Source organism: Chlorocebus sabaeus, chromosome 20, assembly GCF_047675955.1.
Source record: "Chlorocebus sabaeus isolate Y175 chromosome 20, mChlSab1.0.hap1, whole genome shotgun sequence".
Taxonomy (NCBI): domain Eukaryota; kingdom Metazoa; phylum Chordata; class Mammalia; order Primates; family Cercopithecidae; genus Chlorocebus; species Chlorocebus sabaeus.
The window spans coordinates 108617128-108639585 of record NC_132923.1 but is presented as its reverse complement, the minus strand read 5'-3'; the positions used below and the strand labels follow the sequence as shown (position 1 = coordinate 108639585).

At 43.7% G+C, this 22458-nt stretch overlaps 1 protein-coding gene and 1 pseudogene across 20 annotated transcripts in view; both read left to right on the top strand.

Annotated features, from left to right (window-relative positions):
* Nucleotides 1-22458, top strand: part of PHACTR4 (phosphatase and actin regulator 4) — a 132712-nt gene that overhangs the window by 77138 nt on the left and 33116 nt on the right. For 7 of the 20 annotated variants that reach the window (XM_073007618.1, XM_073007617.1, XM_073007624.1 and 4 more), the window contains 4 exons: nucleotides 13044-13217; nucleotides 14468-14548; nucleotides 20320-20484; nucleotides 21018-21404. In XM_073007618.1, the coding sequence (XP_072863719.1) occupies nucleotides 13044-13217; nucleotides 14468-14548; nucleotides 20320-20484; nucleotides 21018-21404 (807 nt within the window). Of the gene's footprint in view, nucleotides 1-11838; nucleotides 11867-12134; nucleotides 12253-13043; nucleotides 13218-14467; nucleotides 14549-20319; nucleotides 20485-21017; nucleotides 21405-22458 lie in introns of those variants that run through there. The other 13 variants (XM_073007613.1, XM_073007615.1, XM_073007621.1 and 10 more) reach the window with 4 other exon arrangements.
* Nucleotides 3133-4364, top strand: LOC103225261 (dnaJ homolog subfamily C member 8-like; annotated as a pseudogene).

The window sequence follows — 22458 nt, the reverse complement described above, 5'->3', positions numbered from 1 at the left end:
TTTATAAAATCAGAGATGCTGAGAACAAAGATTTATATGCAAAATTGGCATATGAACAGTTTCGGGCTCATTTTTCTTAGTCCTTTATTAGTATAGAACAAATTTGGGTGTACTTATATCATTTTTTAAAAAATAGTGATGATTTCTGGATACCTGAGTATAGTTTTTGTTTTTTTGTTTGTTTGTTTTTTGAGGCAGGGTCTCCCTCTGTCACCCAGGTTGTAGTACAGTGGCACGATCACAGCTCACTGCAGCCTCAACCACCTGAGCTTAATTAAGGAGTTCCCTCACCTTAGTCCACAAGTAGCTGGGACTGCAGGTGCATGCCACCACGCCCAGCCAGTTGTTGTGTCTGTGTGGTTTTTGTTTTGTTTTGTTTTATTTTTGAGAGGAAGTCTTGCTCTATGGCCCATGCTGGAGTGCAGTGGAGTGGTCTCAGCTCACTGCAACCTCTGCCTCCCGGGTTCAAGAGATTCTCGTGCCTCAGCCTCCTGAGTAGCTGGAACTACAGGCACGTGCCACCACACCCAGCTAATTTTGTTTTTTTGTTTTTTCTTTTTTGTTTTAGTCGAAACAGGGTTTCATGTTGGCCATTCTGGTCTCAAACTCCTGACCTGAAGTGATCCACCCACCTCAGCCTCCCAAAGTGCTGGGATTATAGGCACAAGCCACCACACCCAGCCTAATTTTTGCATTTTTGTAGAGATGACATCTCAGTATGTTGCCCAGGCTGGTCTTGACCTCCTGGGTTTAAGCAGTCTACCCACCTGGCCTTCCAATGTGCTGGGATTACAGGCGCGAGCCACTGCGCCTGGCCTGCTCTTTGTTCTGTAATGTATTCATCTGTCAGTTTCTCTTTGTTTCTGTTACAGTTTCTAAACATTGCAATTTAATCTTCTTGTCAAACAGAAATTCATACTGAGAAGCTTGAAGCTTGGACTATTGTAGCAGGGTTTTTTTTGTTTTTGTTTTTTATTTATTTATTTATTTATTTATTTATTTATTTATTTTTAGATAAAGGGTATTGCTGTGTTGCCCAGGCTGGAGTGCAGTGGCTATTCACAGGTGCAATTATACATAACACAATACAGCCTCAACTCCTAGACTCAAGCAATCCTCCTGCCTCAGCCTCCTGAGTAACTGGGACAACAGGTGCACATCACTGTGCCCTGCCCAGTGTTATTGTAGCAGTTTTAGAGATAAATGGCTTAATTAGATCTAGTCAGCCACTGCTATGAAGGACTTATGCATTAATTTTTTTTTTTTTTTTTTTTTTTTTTTTTTTTTTTTTTGAGACAGGGTCTCACTTGTTGCCCAGGCTGGAGTGCAGTGGCACGATCACAGCTCACTATAGACTCAACCTCCTGAGATCAAAGGATCCTCCTGCCCCAGCCTCCCAAGTGGCTAAGACTATAGGCAAGCACAACACCTGGCTAATTTTTTTTTTTTTTTTTTTTTGTAGAGACAGGGTCTCCCTATGTTGCTCAGGCTGATCTCAAACTCCTGGGCTCAAGTGATCCCCACGACCTCGACCTCCCAGAGTGCTAGGATTAAAAGCATGAGCCACCATGCCTGGCAAATTTATGCATTCTTCAAAACTCTTTATTTTGTAGCTAAAACACTTTTACCTGGCATATTTAGATCTTCATTAAATTTGGTTTCTAGCTCCTTTAGCACAATATTTTACTCGTGGCAAACTAGGAGAATATACTTAAAAGAACTCTTAGAATACAGATTACAGTTCACAGGTTTCAACTGTGTAGGTTCTTATGTGTGGATGTTTTTCGATAAATGTACTGACAAATTGTTTGGAGATTTACAACGATTTGAAAAAACTCACAGACAGGCCAGATGTGGTGGCTTTTGCCTATAATTCCAGCACTTTGGGAATCTGAGGCAAGAGGATTACTTGAGGCCAGGAGTTCAAGGTCAACCCGGGCAACATAGTGAGACCCTATCTCTAGAAAAATTTAAAAGTTAGCCAGCCGTGGTGGCGCATGCCTGTTGTCTCAGCTACTCAGACAGCTGAGATGGGAGAATCGCTTGATGCCCCCAGGAGTTGGAGGCTGCAGTGAGCTCTCATCCTGCCACTGCACTCTAGCCTGGGCAAGAGTGAGATGCTGTCTCAACAATTTTTAAAAAGAGGCCGGGCATGGTGGCTGATGCCTGTAATCCCAGCACTCTGGGAGGCCAAGGTGGGTGGATCACTTGAGATCAGGAGTTCAAGACCAGCCTGGTCAACATGTCGAAACCTCATCTCTACTAAAATTAGCTGGGCATGGTGGTGCACGCCTGTAGTCCCAGCTACTTAGGAGGCTAAGGCAGGAGAATCACTTGAACCTGGAAGGCGGAGGTTGCAGTGAGCTGAGATCGCACCACTGCACTCCAACCTGGGAGACAGTGAGATTCCATCTCCAAAAATAAAAAATACAAATAAATAATAAAAATAAAAATAAAGCCAGGCACAGTGGCTCACGCCTGTAATCCCAGCACTTTGGGAGACCAAGGCAGGTAGATCACCTGAGGTCAGGAGTTCAAGACCAGCTTAGCCAACATGGCGAAACCCCATCTCTACTAAAAATACAAAAATTAGCTAGATGTGGTGGTGCACACCTGTAATCCCGGCTACTTGGGAAACTGAGCAAGAGAATTGCTTGAACCCAGGAGGCAGAAGTTGCAGTGAGCCGAGATCATACCATTGCACTCCAGCCTGGGTAACAAGAGCGAAACTTTGTCTCAGAAAAATAAATAAATAAAAATAAAAATGAATTAAATTATAGCATATACTGTACTGCTGTAATTTCATAGTCACCTCCTATTACTATTGAAGTGAGCTCAAGTATTGCCAGTATCCACTTAAAATGCTGTATGATGCTAATCTTCTAGTGAGCAGTTTTTCATAGCTTAGTGCAATATCATAAATCTTGAATAACACCATGGGACCTCTACCATGTGCCACTAGTGATACTGGAATTGCTCTTAAGAAGCAGAGAAGAGTCATGACATTATAAGAAAAAGTTGAAAATGAGAAAAAGAAAAAAAATAGGAAAAGTTGAATTGCTTGATGTGTACCATAGATTGAGGTCTATAGCTGCAGTTGCCTGCCATTTTTATAAGTATATAGTACACAGGTGGTGGCTGGGCCCAGGAAATGGCGGCATCAGGAGAGAGCAGGACTTTGGGCAGTGGAGGCAGCACAGAGGATGCATTTCTGACCTTCTACAGTGAGGTGACACAAATAGAGAAGAGAGACTTAGTTCCAACATCCAAAAATCAGATTGAAAGACGGACCTGTCCTGGTTCCTCTTACTTTAGTTTGAGCCCATTTGAGGTTCTTCAGAAGTTACAGATGAAGAAATTTAAAAAAAGAGGTTTCGGCAGTTATTCACATTGGTATGTCCTGACAAAAATCATGATGCTGACAGAGCATAAAAGGCTTTTGAAGCTATGGACAAAGCTTACAAGTTGCTACTGGATCAGGACCAAAAGAAGAGGGCCCTGGATGTAATTTAGGCAGAAAAGGAATACGTGGAACACGACCAGGCACAGTGGCACACGCCTGTAATCTCAGCACTTTGGGAGGCCGAGGTGGGCAGATCACCTGAGGTCAGGAGTTCGAGACCAGCCTGGCCAACATGGTGAAACCCCGTCTCTACTAAAAATACAAAAATTATCCAGGTGTGGTGGTAGGCGCCTGTAATCCCAGCTACTTGGCTACTTGGGAGGCTGAGGCAGGAGAATCACTTGAATTCGGGAGGCAGAGGTTTCAGTGAGCCGAGATCACGCCATTGCACTCCAGCCTGGGCAACAAGGGCGAAACTCTGTCTCAAAAAACTAAAAATAAAAAAGAATACGTGGAACACACTGAAAGAGTGAAAAAAACAAAAAGGAAGGAAAACCTACATTTGTAGAGGAGGATGATCTTGAACTGTTCAAACAAGCTGTATGTAAACAAACTCTTTGCTGAGCTAGAAATTGAAAGGAAAGAGAAGCCAAAGAGATGCATGAAAGGAAATGACAAGGGGAAGAAGAGATTGAAGCTCAAGAAGAAGCCAAACAAGAAAGAGAGTGGCAGAAAAACTGAGGAAAGTGGAGATGGTCGTGTTGACAGCCGGCGAAACTTCCAAGCCAATGCAAAGAGGAAGAAAGAGAAGAAAAATCAGACCTTCCTGAGACCACTGAAAGTAAAAATGAAGCAGCGTGAGTGACCACCCAGGTCACAGGCACAGAACCTTCCCCCTGCTATCTCCCTTCCTGCTTTGAAGGACTCAGTCTTTCCTCCCATTTCCACCCCAACATAGAGTAGTATTTGCTTTTTAGTCCATTTTGGTGTGTGTGTGGTTGTTTGTGATTTGTTTTTTTTTTTTTTTTGAGATGGAGTCTCGCTCTGTCACCCAGGCTGGAGTACAGTGGTGCTATCGCGGCTCACTGCAAGCTCCACCTCCTGGGTTCATGCCATTCTCCTGCCTCAGCCTCCTGAGTAGCTGGGACTACAGGCGCCCGCCACCACGCCCGGCTGATTTTTTGTATTTTTAGTAGAGACGGAGTTTCACCATGTTAGCCAGGATGATCTTCTGACATTGTGATCCACCCGCCTTGGCCTCCCAAAGTGCTGGGATTCCAGGAGTGAGCCACCGTGCCTGGCCTCATTTTGTTGTCAATACAATTTAATATTGATCAGAGCAATTCTTTTGTACATTGGAATGAAGGGCTTGGTTAAAAAAAAAAAGACCTTCCCCTCTCCCTGCCCCTAGAGCAACCAGGATTAGAAGGTGCCACCATTGGTGCTGCCTTCTCTTCCCACAGCCTGTAACTCAGTGTTTTGTACTTCACTGAATTGTGATGGTTAGAAACTTCATAGACAGTTTGTGGAAATCATCCATTAAACATACCGCTTAAAATGGTGTTGCTGTGACTTCAGAGACAAGCCTGGTGCACCTTAGGAAGCCCCTTGGCTTCAGTTGCTTGCTTCTGGGTGTGCTCCCTTCAAAGGCCCAGATGAAATAAGGAACACTTGTGGGCACACAGAGCAGGCATCTGATGTCCTGATGCCCTGTGGTGTTCGGCATGTGTTTGGCACAGGGGCATCCACTGACCAATCAGCGTGGCATGAGGCCCACACCACCCAAACCTTTCACTTTCCAAAGAGCTAGCTGTCCTCCACCCAGTACCATGGTGTCCTAGCCTGTCTGCATTTGTTAGTGGTAACATTCTTTATAATAAGTTTTTATAACCCCCCCAAAAATATAGTATATACCTATAACATACCAAGTACGTGTTAAATGACCATTTTTGCTATCAATAAGGCTTCTAGCCTAAAGTAGGTTATTAGTGGTTAAGTTCTGGGGCAGTAAAAGTTATATGTGGGTTTTCTACTCCAAAGAGATTGGTGCCGCTAACCCCCATGTTGTTCAAGAGTTAATTTTATTTTAAATGTAAAATCAGAAAATGTTTGGGGCTGGGCATGGTGGCTCACACCTGTAATTCCAGTACTTTGGGCAGAAGGATCACATGAGTCCAGAACTTTGACACCAGTCTGGGCAACAAAGTGAGACTCCATCTCTGCAAAAAATAAAAATTAGCCACACGTGGTGCATGGCATTAGTCCCAGCTACTTGGGAAGCTGAAGCAGAAGGATGACTTGAGCCTAGGACATCAAGGCTACAGTGAGCAGTGATTGTGCCACTGCCCTCCTCTAGGCTGGACGGCCAAGAGAGCCTTTCTGGGGAAAAAAAAAAAAAGAGGTCAGGCGCAGTGGCTCATGCCTGTAATCCCAGTACTTTGGGAGGCCGAGGCAGGAGGATCACTTTGAGCCTAGGAGTTTGAGAACCATTGTGGGTATAATACTGATAACCCACCTCCACAAAAATTTTAAAATTAGCTGCATGTGGTAGTATGCACCTGTGGTCCCAGCTACTTGGGAGGATGAGGTGGGGGAATGGCTTGAGCCCAGGAGGTCGAAGCCATAGTGAGCCATGATCGCACCACTGCACTCCAGCCTGGATGACAGAGTCAGACCCTGTCTCAAAACAAAATTTTAAAAGAAACCTAATTTTAGAATTTCTACCATTTTAAGATTTTAACATTGAACAATGTTTGAGATGACTATCAAATTGTTAAAATAAACTGTATAGAGATGAATACCAACCATCTAGATGGTGAGAATTAAATCAGATCATGCCAGCTTTGTAAATTATATTCTGAAAACCGTTGTGAGTGAAGGAAACCAGATGTTGCAAAGACTTGTAAAATTTCAGCTGAACCTTTATTCTGCAGGCATTATGGTAGAAAGAATCACAGACTTTGAAGTCAGAGAGATGTAGATTTAAATCCCAGCCTGGCCAGGCACAGTGCTCACAACTGTAATCACAACACTTTGAGAGGCTGAGGTGGGCAGGAGTTTGAGACCAGCCTGGCCAACATGGTGAAACCCTGACTCCACTAAAAATAAAAAAAAGTAGCTGGGTGTGGTGTTTCGTACCTGTAATCCCAGCTACTCAGGAGGCTGAGGCAGGAGAATCACTTGAACCCAGGAGTCAGAGGTTGCAGTGAGCCGAGATCACGCCACTGTACTCCAGCCTGGATGACAGAATGAGACCCTGTCTCAATAAATAAATAAATAACACAGAGCGAGACTCTGTCTCAATAAATAAATAGGTCAGGGACAGTGGCTCATGCCTGTAATCCCAGCACTTTGGGAAACTGAAGCACTTGAGGCCAGGAGTTCAAGACCAGCGTGGCCTGCATAGTGAAGCCCCATCTCTACTGAAAATACAAAAATGTGCTAAGCATGGTGCATGGTGGCCCGCACCTGTAATCCCAGCTACTGGAGAGGCTGAGGCAGGAGAATCGCTTGAACCTGGGAGGCAGAGGTTACAGTAAGCCAGGATCGTGCCACTGAGAGCAAGACTCCATCTAAAAAAAAAAAAAAAAAAAAAAAAGGATCTTGCATTGTTGAAAAGCATTAAAAGTACTAAATTAACAAGTTTGTAATAAGTCAAGGATGCACAGAATAAATGAATAAATGAGCCAAATAGAAAATAAATAGCGGCCGGGCGCGGTGGCTCAAGCCTGTAATCCCAGCACTTTGGGAGGCCAAGACAGGCGGATCACGAGATCAGGAGATCGAGACCATCCTGGCTAACACGGTGAAACCCCGTCTCTACTAAAAAAAAAATACAAAAAACTAGCCGGGCGTGGTGGCGGCGCCTGTAGTCCCAGCTACTCGGGAGGCTGAGGCAGGAGAATGGCGTAAACCCGGGAGGCGGAGCTTGCAGTGAGCTGAGATCCGGCCACTGCACTCCAGCTTGGGCGACAGAGCCAGACTCCGTCTCAAAAAAAAAAAAAAAAAAAAGAAAATAAATAGCAAAATAATAGACTTAAAATTCAACTATGCCAGTAAAAGCATTAAATATAAATGGCCTAAACACTCTAATTGTCCCACCACGTTGGGAGACGGAGGCAGACGGACCACTTGAACCCAGGAGTTTGAGACCAGCCTGGGCAACATAATGAGACCCCATCTCTACAAAAAATTTAAAAATCAGCAGGGCATGGTGATGCATGACTATAGTCCTAGCTACTGAATAGGCTGAGGTGAGACAATTACTTGAACCTGGGAAGTTGAGGCTGCAGGAGCTGAGATCACACCACTGCATTCCAGCCTTGGTGACACAGCAAGATCTTGTTTCAAAAAAAAACAACTCCAATTAGATAATTGTCAAGCTGGGTGCAGCTGCTCATGCCTGTAATCCCAGCACTTTGAAAGGCCAAGGTGGGAGGATCCCTTGAGCTCAGGGGTTTGAGACCAGCCTGGGCAATATAGCAAGACCTTGTCTCTACTAAAAATTATTTTTTTTTTTTAGTTAACCCGTTGTGGTGGCACACGCACCTAATGCCAGCTACTCTGGAGACTGAGGCCAGAGGATTGATTGAACCCACAAAGATAAAAGAGTCCATTCAAAAGGAAGATATAATAACTCAAAATTTGTATATACCTCATAACAGCTTAAAGTATATAAAGCAAAAATTAATAGAACTAAGAGAAATCACTTTCATAATTAGAGATGTTAACATACCTCTCTCAGTTACTGATAGAGCAAGCAGACAACAAATCAGAAGGGATCTTAATGATTTGTATATTATTAACCACCTTGACGTAATTGGCATATTTAGAACACCATACCAAACAATTGCACAATACACTTTCCAAATACACATAATTGGAGATAATGTATTATAAATTTGGAAAGAAGTAACTGTAAACTTCTGTTGTTCATTTGTAGCTTGGACCATATTTGAGATACATAGGAAAAGCATTAAGTATAAATGGTCTAAACACTCCAGTTATCCTACCACGTTGGGAGACTGAGGCGGAAGGACACTTGAACCCAGCAGTTTGAGACCAGCTCCGCTCACTGCAACCTCCACCTCCTGGGTTCAAGTGATTCTCCTGCCTCAGCCTCCCAAGTAGCTGGGATTATAGGCATGTACCACCACACCCAGATAATTTTTGTACTTTTGGTAGAGACGAGGTTTCACTATGTTGGCCAGGCTGGTCTCAAATTCCTGATCTCAGGTGGTCTGCTGGCCTCGGCCTCCCAAAGTGCTGGGATTACAGGCATGAGCCACCATGCCCGGCCTCTAGTTCATTTTTCTTCAACAAAGAAGCAGCCTAGGCCGGGCGCGGTGGCTCATGCCTGTAATCCCAGCACTTTGGGAGGCCGAGGCGGGCGGATCACAAGGTCAGGAGATCAAGACCAACCTGGCTAACATGGTGAAACCCCCTCTCTACTAAAAATACAAAAAAAAAAATTAGCCGGGCGCGGTGGCGGGCGCCTGTAGTCCCAGCTACTCAAGAGGCTGAGGCAAGAGAATGGTGTGATCCCGGGAGGCTGAGCTTGCAGTGAGCCGATCGCGCCATTGCACTCCAGCCAGGGGAACAGAGCAAGACTCCGTCTCAGAAAAAAAAAAAAAAAAAAAAAAGCAGCCTATAGCTGAAGAATGCCTGCCTCTGTCTCTTTTAACTTCCATGAGGTTTCCAGATGATAATCTGGTATTGGGTTTAGCCCACCCGGCTGACCTTAGGACCCTAGGCTGACCTGGAGGTATATTTTCAAACAGATTCTCAAGTCCTACCTCCTGGAGATTCTGTATTTTGAAAAGGCAATTGGGCTGATTCCAAGTATTTGGACAGATTTCAGAGTCTTGGAAATAATGTACTGTTTGTCCTGGAGAGCAGGAAGAAGAGGGGAAGGAAAGAGGGAGAATATGAGGATATGAATATGTATGTGTGAACTGAGTCAGGGCCAGGTGTGGCTCGACCCCAACACAGGAGGTAGGAGGAAAGAAGAACATCAGCCTCTAAAAGTTTTGTAAACATGAAAATCAAGCACATTTGCATAACAAGCAAAGAAAATGTTGCCCTCTTTGTTTTTTGTATTCAGTGGCTTTTTTTCTTTTTTAATACATATTCTGCTTATGTATCAACTACTTTTTTTTGAGACAAGGTCCCTGTATTAAGCCATTATTGCATTGCTATAAAGAAATCCCTGACACGGGGTAACTTATAAAGAAAAGAGCTTTATTTGGCTCGTGGTTCTGTAGGCTGTACAGGAAACATAATGCTTGCAATCTGCCCTGCTTCTGGGGAGGTCTCAGGAAACTTACAATCATGACAGAGGACCAACCAGGAATAAGCATGTCACATGACCAGAGCAGGACCAAGAGAGCAAAGAGGGTGACGCCACTTACTTTTAAACGACCGGATCTTATGAGAACTCAATCACTATTGCTAAGGCAGCACCAAATGGATGGTGCTAAACCATTCATGAGAAATCCACCCCCAAGATCCAGTCACCTCCAACCAGGCCCCACTTCCAGTACTGAAGATTACAATTCAACCTGAGATTTGAGCATGGACATATATCTAAACTATATCAGTATGGCTCTGTTGCCCAGGCTGGAGTGCAGTGGCACGATCACAGCTCAATGCAGCCTGGACCTCCTGAACTCAAGTGATCTTCCCACCTCAGCCTCTCAAGTGGCTGGGACCAGGCACATACCACCATGCCCAACTAATTTTTTTTTTTTTTGAGACAAGTCTCCCTCTGTCGCCCAGGCTGGAGTGCCATGGCCGGATCTCAGCTCACTACAAGCTCTGCCTCCCAGGTTTACGCCATTCTCCTGCCTCAGCCTCCCAAGTAGCTGGGACTACAGGCACCCGCCACCTCGCCCGGCTAGTTTTTTGTATTTTTTAGTAGAGGCGGGGCTTCACTGTGTTAGCCAGGATGGTCTCGATCTCCTGACCTCGTGATCCGCCTGTCTTGGCCTCCCAAAGTGCTGGGATTACAGGCTTGAGCCACCGCGCCCAGCCTTTTTTTTTTTTTTTTTTTTTTTAAGAGATAGGGTTTCTTCATGTTCCCCAGGCTGGTCTGTCTTTACCTAAAAAAGAGGAGAAGCCAGATGTCGTAGCCAGTGTCTGTAATCTGAGACATTCTCATAATTTCAACTATTTGCCTGTAATCTCAGCTACTCAGGAGCGTGAGGCAGAGCATTACTTGAGTCCTGGAGTTGAAGGCTACAGTGAGCTGTGATTGTGTCACTGCACTCCATGCTGGGCAACAGAACGAAACCCTGTCTCTAAAATAAGTAGAGAGAGAGGGAGAGAGAGAGAATCAGATTCTATTGTATTTCATGTAAAGTGTTAAAGCAATTGAGACCCAGAATGTCCTTGAATAAGACATGCAACTAGGAAGAGTCACTGTCCTCTTATCATTTCCATCTTTTGCCCTTTAGTAATGAGGACACTATTTTGCCTAAGTCTTCTGGGCATAGCAAACTAATGCATCAGTAGTCATCATTGCATTTATTGTGGTAATTACGATTGTATAAATCTAACCTTTACTGAAAAACTTCCCTAGACCTCCATCAATCAACTGAAAAAAAGATTGAATTTGCCAGTTGTTTCTTTTAAAAATGTAATCCTGTTGGTTGTGTATTTTCTTTTTTGAAAATATCTAGTTTTGGCCGGGTGCGGTGGCTCAAGCCTGTAATCCCAGCACTTTGGGAGGCCGAGACGGGTGGATCACGAGGTCAGGAGATCGAGACCATCCTGGCTAACACGGTGAAACCCCGTCTCTACTAAAAAATAAAAAAAACTAGCCGGGTGAGTTGGCGGGCGCCTGTAATCCCAGCTACTCGGGAGGCTGAGGCAGGAGAATGGCGTAAGCCCGGGAGGCGGAGCTTGCAGTGAGCTGAGATCCGGCCACTGCACTCCAGCCTGGGCGACAGAGCGAGAGTCTGTCTCAAAAAAAAAAAAAAAAAAAAAGAAAAAGAAAATATCTAGTTTTAAAAGAGGGGCCAGGTGTGGTGATACACGCCTTTAATCCCAGTGCTTTGGGAGGCCAAGCAGGGAGGATTTCTTGAGACCAGGCATTTGAGACCCTCTCTCTACAAAAAAAACTTTCTAATTAGCCAGGCATGATGGTACTTGCCTATAGTCCTGGCTACTCAGGAGGCTGAGGCAGGTGGATCATTTGAGATCAGGAATTTTAGGCTGCAGTGAGCTATGATTACACCACTGTGCTTCTGCCTGGGCAACAGAGTGAGACCCTGTTTCTAAAATAATAATAATGAATTTTTTTAAAAAGATTTTTTAGTGATTATTATGATCTTTTTACCCTCCTCCAAAAGTGTGATTTGCTTCAGATGTGAAATTGTTTGCAGTCAACATGTTAGCTTATCATATGCTGTTCCTTGATGTATTTCTACAAAATAGAGGTTCCACTTTAACTTCAGGATGGTTTTTCCACATGACTCTTTTTTCTTCCTCTCTAGACTTCTCCAGAGAACCTTGGAACAGTAGGTGGAGTGCAAAGCTGCATTGTGTACCTTCCTGCTTTTTTTTGTTGCTTTCCTGCTGGGTTTTTTTTTTTTTTTTTTTTTTCCCTTTAAATTCTTGGCCCTGCCTTGGCTCTCCTTTCTCTGCCATTAAAACTAACTAAACCCTGCATGTGTGGTCATTATGAGGGGTTCATGGCCTTTTATTTCAATTCTGCACGTGTATCATGTCAGTTATGTTTTGTGTCAAATCCTTAATATTATTATTATTTTTGTTTTTGTTTTTGAGACAGGCTCTCACTCTGTTGCCCAGGCTGGAGTACAGTGGCGTAATCACGGCCCACTGCAGCATTGACCTCCCGGGCTCAAGTCATCCTCCCACCTCAGCCTCCTGAGTAGTTGGGACTACAGGTGCACACCACCATGCCCAGCTAATTTTTGTTTTTGTATTTGTTGTAGAAACAGGGTTTCACCTTATTGCCCTAGTTGGTCTCAAGCTTCTGAGCTTAAGCAATCTACCTGCTTCAGCCTCCCAAAGTGCTGGGATTACAGAAATGAGCCACTGTGCCTAGCCTATAATAGTCTCTAAAGCATTACTATGGTAGGCAAATTGGAATCTCACCTCTACTTTCTGAAAGTATTTCTCTCCAATTTAATGCACCCACTTTCTAATGCTTCTGCACCCTCCAGTACCTAGGGTCCTTTTTGTGAAGGGAGAAAATAATTTGATGAGCAGATATAAGTAAGGTATTAACAATTAATGTGTTACCTCTCCCTGAACTATTTATATCCTGAAAAGGTCAGGGAAAGGGCAATGTTTAATAGAGAAAATGACTCACTTACTAATGAGGCAGGAATTCCCTGCCTCAGTAAGGCAAGATCTCATGCATTTGGTAAGACATCCATATTTTGAATACATGCACCTTTAAAAGATTTTGAGCTGGCTCTGATCATTGCACCAGATTTTGTCCTAAAAATGATGTCAGCTTGGTTTGGTTCCTTTTCCTCCTTAGTAATTTATCTGTTAATGGATTTTGATGTTTGGTGTCCATGTGATGTCCAGGAGTCTCTCTGTCTGCATGATTGTTTATCATTGCTCTGATCCTTTCCAACTACCACAGGAAGAGAGGGGAAGGGGCATTTTAGAGATTATGCTGAAATAATACATTTGCTTCCTTCCCTCTCTTCTCTCCATGTAACAGAGGAAGCAGATCAGCCCGCTACAGAGCCAGGCATGGTCATGGACAGTGTGGAAGCAGGAGACACAACACCTCCTACCAAAAGGAAGAGCAAGTTCTCAGGCTTTGGCAAGATCTTCAAGCCCTGGAAATGGAGGAAAAAAAAAAGTAGTGATAAATTTAAAGAGACTTCAGAAGGTGAGATATTAAGGGTTAAATGTGTGTTCTGAGTTAGAGTTCTCTATGTTAGAAGTATTTAATTTTTCCTTATCTTACCGAGTTTCTGTAGTCCTCTATTTGAAGAGGGTGTTTAATCTTTTATTCTTTTCTTTTCTTTTTTTTTTTTTTGGTGAGACAGGATCTCCCTCTGTTGCCCAGGCTGGAGTACAGTGGCGCAGTCACAGCTCACTGAATATTCAACCTCCTGGGCTCATGCAATCCTCCTGCCTCAGCCTCCCAAGTAGCTATGAGCTACTGTGCCCAGTTAATTTTTAAGTATTTTGTAGAGACGGGGTCTCCTTATGTTTCCCAGGCTGGTCTTGAACTCCTGGGCTCAAGCGATGCTCCCACCTCAGCCTTCCAAAGTGCTGGGATTACAAGCGTGAGCCACTGTGGCTGGCCAGAGTTTAATCTTTTAGAATTAAACATCAAAATGGTCATTTACTAAACCTAATATTGTATACCCTCATCCCCAGGTTTGTATTTTGATGGGATATACGTATCTATTGAGTGGTGAATGGAGTTCCTGAACTGTAGCAAATCTAAGATGCTTCTTTCCATCAGAACTTGGTGAAGAAAATGATTAAATGAATTAATACATACATAAATAAAATGCTTATTTTTTTTCCTACTCTGCCCATCCACACAAAGTTCATCCATAAATAACTTACTAATGAAATTTTCTCTTAAGTTACAATTATGTAAGGCTAGTTTTTTGGAAGTGATGCTTTCCTGATAGCACAGGTTATAAAAGAAATTTAAGATTTTTTTTTTTTTTTTTTTTTTTTTTGAGACGGAGTCTCGCTCTGTCGCCCAGGCTGGAGTGCTGTGGCCGGATCTCAGCTCACTGCAAGCCCCGCCTCCCGGGTTTATGCCATTCTCCTGCCTCAGCCTCCCGAGTAGCTGGGACTACAGGCGCCCGCCACCTCGCCCGGCTAGTTTTTTGTATTTTTTAGTAGAGACGGGGTTTCACCGTGTTAGCCAGGATGGTCTCGATCTCCTGACCTCGTGATCCGCCCGTCTCGGCCTCCCAAAGTGCTGGGATTACAGGCTTGAGCCACCGCGCCCGGCCAAGATTTTTAATTTGAAGTTAGTCTACTAGTTATTTTCTTTCCTGAGAATATAAACTTAAACTACTTTATTCTTTTACCTGTAGAATTAGAATGTTAAGTGTAAGGTTGACTTTCAACTGTCACATTTCTGAGTGCCATTTTCCAATTTAATGTTAGTTTTAGAACGGAAAATATCTATGCGAAAACCAAGGGAAGAGCTGGTTAAAAGAGGGGTTTTGTTGGAAGACCCTGAGCAAGGTGAGTTTACAAATGAATAGCATATGCCTGTCTCTGTGCACTTGGTCTTTGATTGGGTCTGACTAGGTATTTGAATTTTCTTTCTTTCTTTTGTATTGCTATTTTTGGGTTGGAGGGTGGCCTTTAAAAAACAACAAAAAAGTTCACCCTTCCTTCCTTGGGGCAAACATTCCTTTCCTCTTTGTACATCCTCAACTTTGTGCCAGCTGCAATATTGTGTGTCTTTTTTTTTTTTCCCCTTGAGACAGAGTCTCGCTCTGTTGCCCAGGCTGGAGTGCAGTGGTGCAGCCTCGGCTCACTGCAACTTCTGCCTTCTGGGTTCAAGCAATTCTCGTGCCTCAGCCTCCCAAGTAGCTGGGATTATAGGTATCTGCCACCACCCCCAGCCAACTTCTGTCTTTTTAGTAGAGATGGGATTTCACCATGTTGGTCAGGCTGGTCTTGAACTCCTAACCTCAGGTGATCCACCCACCTCGGCCTCCCAAAGTTCTGGGATTACAGGCGTGAGCCACTGTGCCTGGCTAATTTTTGTATTTTTAGTAGAAATGGTGTTTCACCAAGTTGGCCAGGCTGGTCTCGAACTCCTGGTCTCAGGTGTTCTGCCCACTTTGGCCTCCCAAAGTGCTGGGATTACAGGCTTGAACCACTGCGCCCAGCTCATTTTCTTTTTTGAACACATTTGTACCCATGCCCATCACTGCACCAGTCTATACTCATTATTTGTTTAATAATGTCAAAACAAAAAAACAAAACAAAACAAAAATAATAATGTCAAGACTTTCTTCAATGTGTGACTCTATGAAGCAAGTTATTGTAAATGTAAAAGTATAGTACGTTGGTTGCATCTCATTTCTCTTCATTTGAGTTATATTGCATGAGGCAAAATCTGAAAGCCAAGTTTTAAAAACATTGTATACTGGCCAGGCATGGTGGCTCACACCTGTAATCCTAGCACTTTGGGAGGCCAACGCAGGCAGAACACTTAAAGTCAGGAGTTTGAGACCAGCCTGGCCAACATGGTGAAACCCCGCCTCTACTAAAAATACAAAAAATTAGGAGGGCATAGTAGCAGGTACCTGTAGTCCCAGCTACTTGGAAGGCTGAGGCAGGAGAATCACTCGAACTCAGGAGGCAGAGGTTGCAGTGAGCTGAGATGGTGCCACTGCACTCCAACCTGGGCAACAGAGCAAGACTCCTAAAAAAAAAAAAAAATCGTATGCTTTGAAGAATAGGGGAAAGGAACCAAACAGATGGAGTATTACTGTATACTTTTTGGGCTTTAAACCATGTGAATATATTGCCTATTCAAAAAATTAAATTGTATGTATTGAAGATTTATTATCTCAACTGTATAAAAACTAACCAGAGAAAACAAGCTTGACAGAGCAATTTGAAATATTATTACAATTGATTACCTCTGAAGTTGAAGTGGGAACTTGGGTGAGTGTTTTTTTTTTTTTTTTAAATTGAGACAGGGTCTCCCTATGTTGTCCAGACCAGTCTCAAACTCCTGGGCAGCACAAGCAGTCCTCCTGCCTCAGCCTCCCAAAGTGCTGGGATTATAGGCGTAAGGTGCTGTGTCCAGGCACTATGGGATAGTTTCTTTCCTTTTTTTTTTTTGTATGTGATTAGTTATGAGCATGTGTAACTTTTGTTTTACATAACTCTATTTGTTTTTTACATTAGGACACAAAATCTTCCCAGTATTTAGGTAGTTACATTCTATTATAATGATTCCATTGTAGCACCTCTATGGCCCTTGGTTTGCTTTCTTTTTTGAGACAGTCTTACTCTGTCTCCCAGGCTGGAGTACAGTGGCGTGATCTTGGCTCACTGCAACCTCCATGTCCTGGGTTCAAGGAATTTTCCAGCCTCAGCCTCCCGAGGAGCTGGGATTACAGGCACCCGCCAACATACCTGGCTGATTTTTGTATTTTTAGTAGAGACGGGGTTTCACCATGTTGGCCAGGCTGGTCTTGAACTCCTGACCTCAAGTGATCCACCCACCTCAGCCTCCCCAAGTGCTGGGATTACAAGCGTGAGCCACCACACTTGGCCTGGCCCTTGCTTTTTTGATACAGCCATTCCACTTTCCATGGCCTTTCTTTTCACCTTTCTTGCTCACTTATTAGAAACCACATACATTACTTATTTCTTGTTTTTCATCTGCAGTCTCTTTTGCCCTACACTCATGGCAACCTCTGCCTCCTGGGTTCAAGCAATTCTCCTTCCTCAGCCTCCCAAGTAGCTGAAATTGTAGGCATGCATCACCACGCCCAGCTAATTTTTGTATTTTTAGTTGAGACGGGGTTTCACCATGTTGGCCAGGCTGGTCTCAAACTCCTGAGCTCAAGTGATCCACCTGCCTCGGCCTCCCAAAGTTCTGGGATTATAGGCATGAGCCACTATGCCCAACGATCTTTTGCCCTACACTTTCTATTAGCTCCTAATCCAAGTTGTTTTTAGCCTACATGTTCAAAGGCCCAATTAATAAACAAGTTGCAGCCATTGGACAAGATGCCACTCTGCCAACCAGATAATGGACCTAAGCTTTATTCTGTATCTAAAAACAGGGATGGGCCTCATGCTGGCTTATAGATCTGCATTTTAGACCAAAGATAGTGTTTGAACCTTGAAGTCCTCTTCATACTTAAAGGGGGCCTTTGGCTGGCCAGGCATGGTGGCTCATGCTGTAATCCCAGCACTTTCGGAGGCCAGTGTGGGAGGATCCCTTGAACTCAGTAGTTCAAGACCAGCCTGAGCCACATAGTGAGACCTCATCTCTATAAAAAAATTTTTTTAATTAACCAGGTATGGCATTGCAGGCCTGTAGTCCTAGCTACCTGAGCCCAAAAGATGGAGGAAGGCTTGAGCCCAGGAGATGAAAGGCTGCAGTAAGTATGTATTGTACCACTGCACTCCAGCCTGGGTGACAGAGTGAGACCCTGTTTTTGTTGTTTTTTGTTTTTTGTTTTTTAAAGGTGGCTTTTAGCTTGATTGTAGTGCTAACTTGACTATACTATAAAATACTTAATAGATTTTAATTGATTTTCTGGGTTTAGGGAGAACATTCAATGATGTTAAAGCCCCGCAGTACTACTGCACTTCATTAACATTGCAGAACCCTCTGTATTTAATATAAGAAATGATACTGCAAAGTAGACATCCCTGATTAAGTAACTTGAGATAACTGATCAGTTTTACATGTATTTTACTAGTGTGTACTGAGTAGAAACTAATTAACACTGTCTTAAACTTTGATTATGTTGTTTTCACAAAGAGCAGTCTTTGTTGGCTTTGAAATCATTGCTTCGATATTCTAGAAAATCTTGTTTTTGTTAAACATGGGCAGTAACTTACTATTTTTGTATAGTTGTTGTCATCTTACCACCACCCTGTTTTAAAAGTAAAAAGTAGTTGTCAGATTACTTTGGCTTTTGAAGTACCTTTTCACTTGCCTTAGAATCTTCATTACTTTGAGCCCACACTCCACCTCTTATTGGAACTTCATGAAGAATGATGCTGGATATTACTCTGTCACCCAGGCTAGAGACCAGGGGTCTGATCATAGCTTACTGCACCCTTGACCTCCTGGGTTCAGACAGTCCTCCCACCTTAGCCTCCCAGTTAGCTGGGACTAGGTGCGTGCCACCACACCCAGCTAGTTTTTTTACTTTTTCGTAGAGACAGGGTCTCACTATGTTTCGCAGGCTGATCTCAAACTCTTGGGCTCAAGCAATCCTCCCGCCTCAGCCTCCCAAATTGTTGGGATTATAGGCATGAGCACCACTGTGCCCAGCCCATAACCATTTCTTTTTCTTTTTTTTTTTTTTTTTTTTTTTGAGACGGAGTCTATTGCCTCACCTCCCGAGTAGCTGGGATTACAGGTGCCTGCCACCACACCCAACTAATTTTTGTATTTTTAGTAGAGACAGCGTTTGACTGTATTGGCGAGGCTGGTCTCAAACTCCTGACCTCAGGTGATCCACCCGCCTCGGCCTCCCAAAGTGTTGGGATTACAGGTGTGAGCCACTGCACCCGGCCCCCCATAACCATTTCTTATGTGAATCTGTTCTCCTGCCAGACCAAACTAGTTGCCAGTGCCCCAAACTTGTTGAATAACTTCACACCTTTATACATGCTATGCTTCTTCCAAACAGACTGTCTTTATTCAGTATGGTAGGCTCCTACTCCTTCAAGATCCAGTTAAAAGCAAGGCATGGTGGTGTGTGCCATAGTCCCATCTAATAGGGAGTCTGAGAGAGGAGGATTGCTTGAGCCCAGGAGTTCAAGACCCATCCTGGTAACATAGCAAGACCATCTCAACTCCGGCTCAGATACTTTCTGTGATGCCTTCCTAACTCTGTTCTTACTTCAGGAGAATGATTTATTCTTCATTCCTACCACAGTACTTCACTAATTAGAGCTCTTGACATTTAACACTGTAGTTACTTATATATAATAAGTTTGCCCTATTCATCTGTCTTTTTTTTTTTTTTCTTTGAGATGGAAGTTTTGCTCTGTTGCCCAGGCTGGAGTGCAATGATGCAATCTTGGCTTACTGCAACCTCTGCCTCCTGGGTTCAATTGATTCTCCTGCCTCAGCCTCCTGAGTAGCTGGGATTACAGGCACCTGCCACCATACCTGGCTAATTTTTGTACTTTTAGTAGAGACAAGGTTTCATCATGTTAGGCTGATCTCGAACTCTTGACCTCAGGTGATCCACCTGCCTCAGCCTCCCAAAGTGCTGAGATTACAGGTGAGACACTGCGCCTGGCTTTTATTGGTCTTATTCATATAACAACATACTTGGCACATAATAGCCTATCAAACATGTATTGGAAAAAGAAATTGCTTATTTCTGTTTAAGCATCCAGATAATCTAGATCTCAATAATAAACTAAAACAGGAAGACGGGGGAAAGAAGATAAGAAAGTTTAGAAATCACCAACCCTGGGCTGGGCGCAGTGGCTCACGCCTATAATCCCAGCACTTTGGGAGGCCGAGGCAGGCGGATTACAAGGTCAGGAGATCGAGACCATCCTGGCTAACATGGTGAAACCCTGTCTCCACTAAAAAATACAAAAAATTAGCCAGGTGTGGTAGCAGGTGCCTGTAGTCCTAGCTACTTGGGGCTGAGGTAGGAGAGTGGCATGAACCTAGGAGGCAGAGCTTGCAGTGAGCCGAGATTGTGCCATTGCACTCCAGCCTAGGCGGCAGAGCGAGACTCCGTCTCAAAAAAAAAAAAAAGAAATTACCAACTCTGGTCCAGGCGCTATGGCCCACGCCTATAATCCCAGCACTTTTGGAGGCCGAGGCGGGTGGATCACTTGAGCCCAGGAGTTCGATACCAGCCTAGGCAACATAGTGAGACCCTATCACCATCAAAAATAAAAAAAATTAGCTGGGTGTGGAGGCACACACCTGTGGTCCCAGCCATTTGAGAGGCTGAAGCAGGAAGATCACTTCAGCCTGGGAGGCAGAGGCTGCAGTGAGCCAAAATCATGCCACTGCACTCCAGCCTGGTCTGTGAGACCCTGTCTCAAATCACCAACTCTGGCCAGGTGCAGTGGTTCATGCCATTCATCCTAGCATTTTGGGAGGCCAAGGCGGGCAGATTGCTTGAGCCCAGGAGTTCAAGACCAGCCTGGGCAACATAGTGAGACCCTGTCTCAATTTTAAAAAGAGAGAAAAAGAAGAAAAGAAATTACTAACTCTTCTATCTGTTCATGCCAACTTCATCACTTTGTACTCTTCTTTCACCTTGCAGGTGGTGAGGATCCAGGAAAGCCAAGCCATGCCATGTTAAAGAATGGCCATACCACCCCTGTAGGGAATGCTACATCATCTAGTCCAGTTCAAGTAGAGGAAGAGCCAGTAAGATTAGCAAGTCTTAGGAAAGCTATTCCAGAAGAGGACCTAAAGAAACGACTAGGTAAGAAACTCTGGATTTTTTGAGTTTAAGAGCCATGAGCCAGTTATTCTCCTTTACATAAGGAGTTTGCAAGAGAATAGGGAAAAGTAAAATCTAGAGAGAATTACATTCTCCTTTAGCAATACCTTAATTAGCAACTTTAAGGGGAATTTCCTCCCCTGCTCCACTTTTATTCACAAAATACCAAATTTGTGATCCTCAAGAAGGGAAGAGGATGTTAAGTATCAGATACCTATAGGATTTTTTCCAGCTACACATTCCACTTCTTTCACCCAAGGAATTTTGTTGTGGCTCTCCTCCAGTAGCCTAGCCCTCGTGTGAAGAATCACTACCACAATGAGCATCTCTTACTGAGCCTTTCTTACTGACATTTCCTAAGTATGGGGAGGTTGGGAGGCATCGAGAATGGTAACCTATGAGCTAGTCTATAAATTAATTGGTGAAATTGGCCATAAATTCATAGATGTGTTAGCTTTTTCAGTCTCTCTTGTTACTCTGTCTTCCCTTTTTATGTCATACATGTTATTACACAGGCTCAACTGGAAGCCAGCCTAATTCTGAAGCAGAGTCTGTTCCTGAGAATGTACCCAAACAACCTTTACTTCCTCCCAAAAGACCCTTGTCCTCTTCTCATGAAGCAAATGAAGGGCAAGCAAAGGATGCCACTTCCTCTGGCGGCATGGCAAGGTTCATCATCTCCACCTCCATCACCACAGCACCCGCTGCCACCACTGCTGCCACAAGCCTCGCAAAGACTGTTAATCTGTCTGTCACTCCTTCCCCAGCACCCAGGATTCTGCCTGCTACTCCTGCCAGCACTAACACTACTGCTACCCTAAGCCTCACTCATATGGTCCCTGCCAAGCAGCCCCCTATCCCTCCCCCTAAACCAGCTCACAGAAATAGCAACCCTGTCATTGGTAAGTAAGTCTTTAGGCTTCTGGTGTTTTGGGTTTGGTTTGATGTTGGATGGTTATTTTATTGGATAACTGGTATAATATTGATAGTCTCTGAGAATTTTCCATATCTTGTCCCTTTGAATGACCTCAATATGGAGAAAAGTCTTAGATTAAGAAAAAATAGGCTGGGTGCAGTGGCTCACGCCTGTAATCCCAGCACTTTGGGAGGCCGAGGTGGGTGGATCACAAGGTCAGGAGATCGAGACCATCCTGGCTAACATGGTGAAACCCCGTCTCTACTAAAAATACAAAAAATTAGCTGGGCGTGGTGGCACGTGCCTGTAGTCACAGCTACTTGGGAGGCTGAGGCAAGAGAATTGCTTGAACACAGGAGGCGGAGGTTGTAGTGAGCCAAGATTGTGCACTCCAGCCTAGGCGACAGAGAGAGACTCCATCTCAAAAAAACAAAAACAAACAAAAAAGTTGTGAAACTGAGGCAGATGGCCATAAATGTAAATATCACTAAGATTAGATTTAAGTTTGGGGGGTTTTAATCTACTTTTTAATCTAATATTTAATCTGTTTTTCTAAAACAATGATTCCAAAACACTATATTTGTGTGTGTGTGTGTGTGTGTGTGTGTGTGTGTGTGTGTGTAGTTGGACTGGATATGTGAAGACCATAACAGATTCCACCTGCATGGAGTTATCTGTGGCACTTGTTGAAAAAATTAGAATAATGCCTCAGCTCACAAGGGGCAAGGCAAACTTTTCAAATGAAAATTTGTTTAATCTACTTAAAACTATGCCTTCCGTAAGCATAAATGAGTCTAGTAGATAAAAGGATGATTCTGTAGATGTCAGTGGAACTTGGGATTCAGTGTCTGGCATAGTTATTTTCATAGGGAATTGCAGAAGGTATTACTTAAATTGTTCGAGAAAATCATGTTTTATCTTGGGAGAGTTAAGAATGCTATTCTTATATTAAAATAAGTGATGGTAGAGAAAGCAGGGAACATAATCAGTAAATTTGTATGGGTTTAGTAAATTTTTTGTATTTACCCAAAGTTCTATTT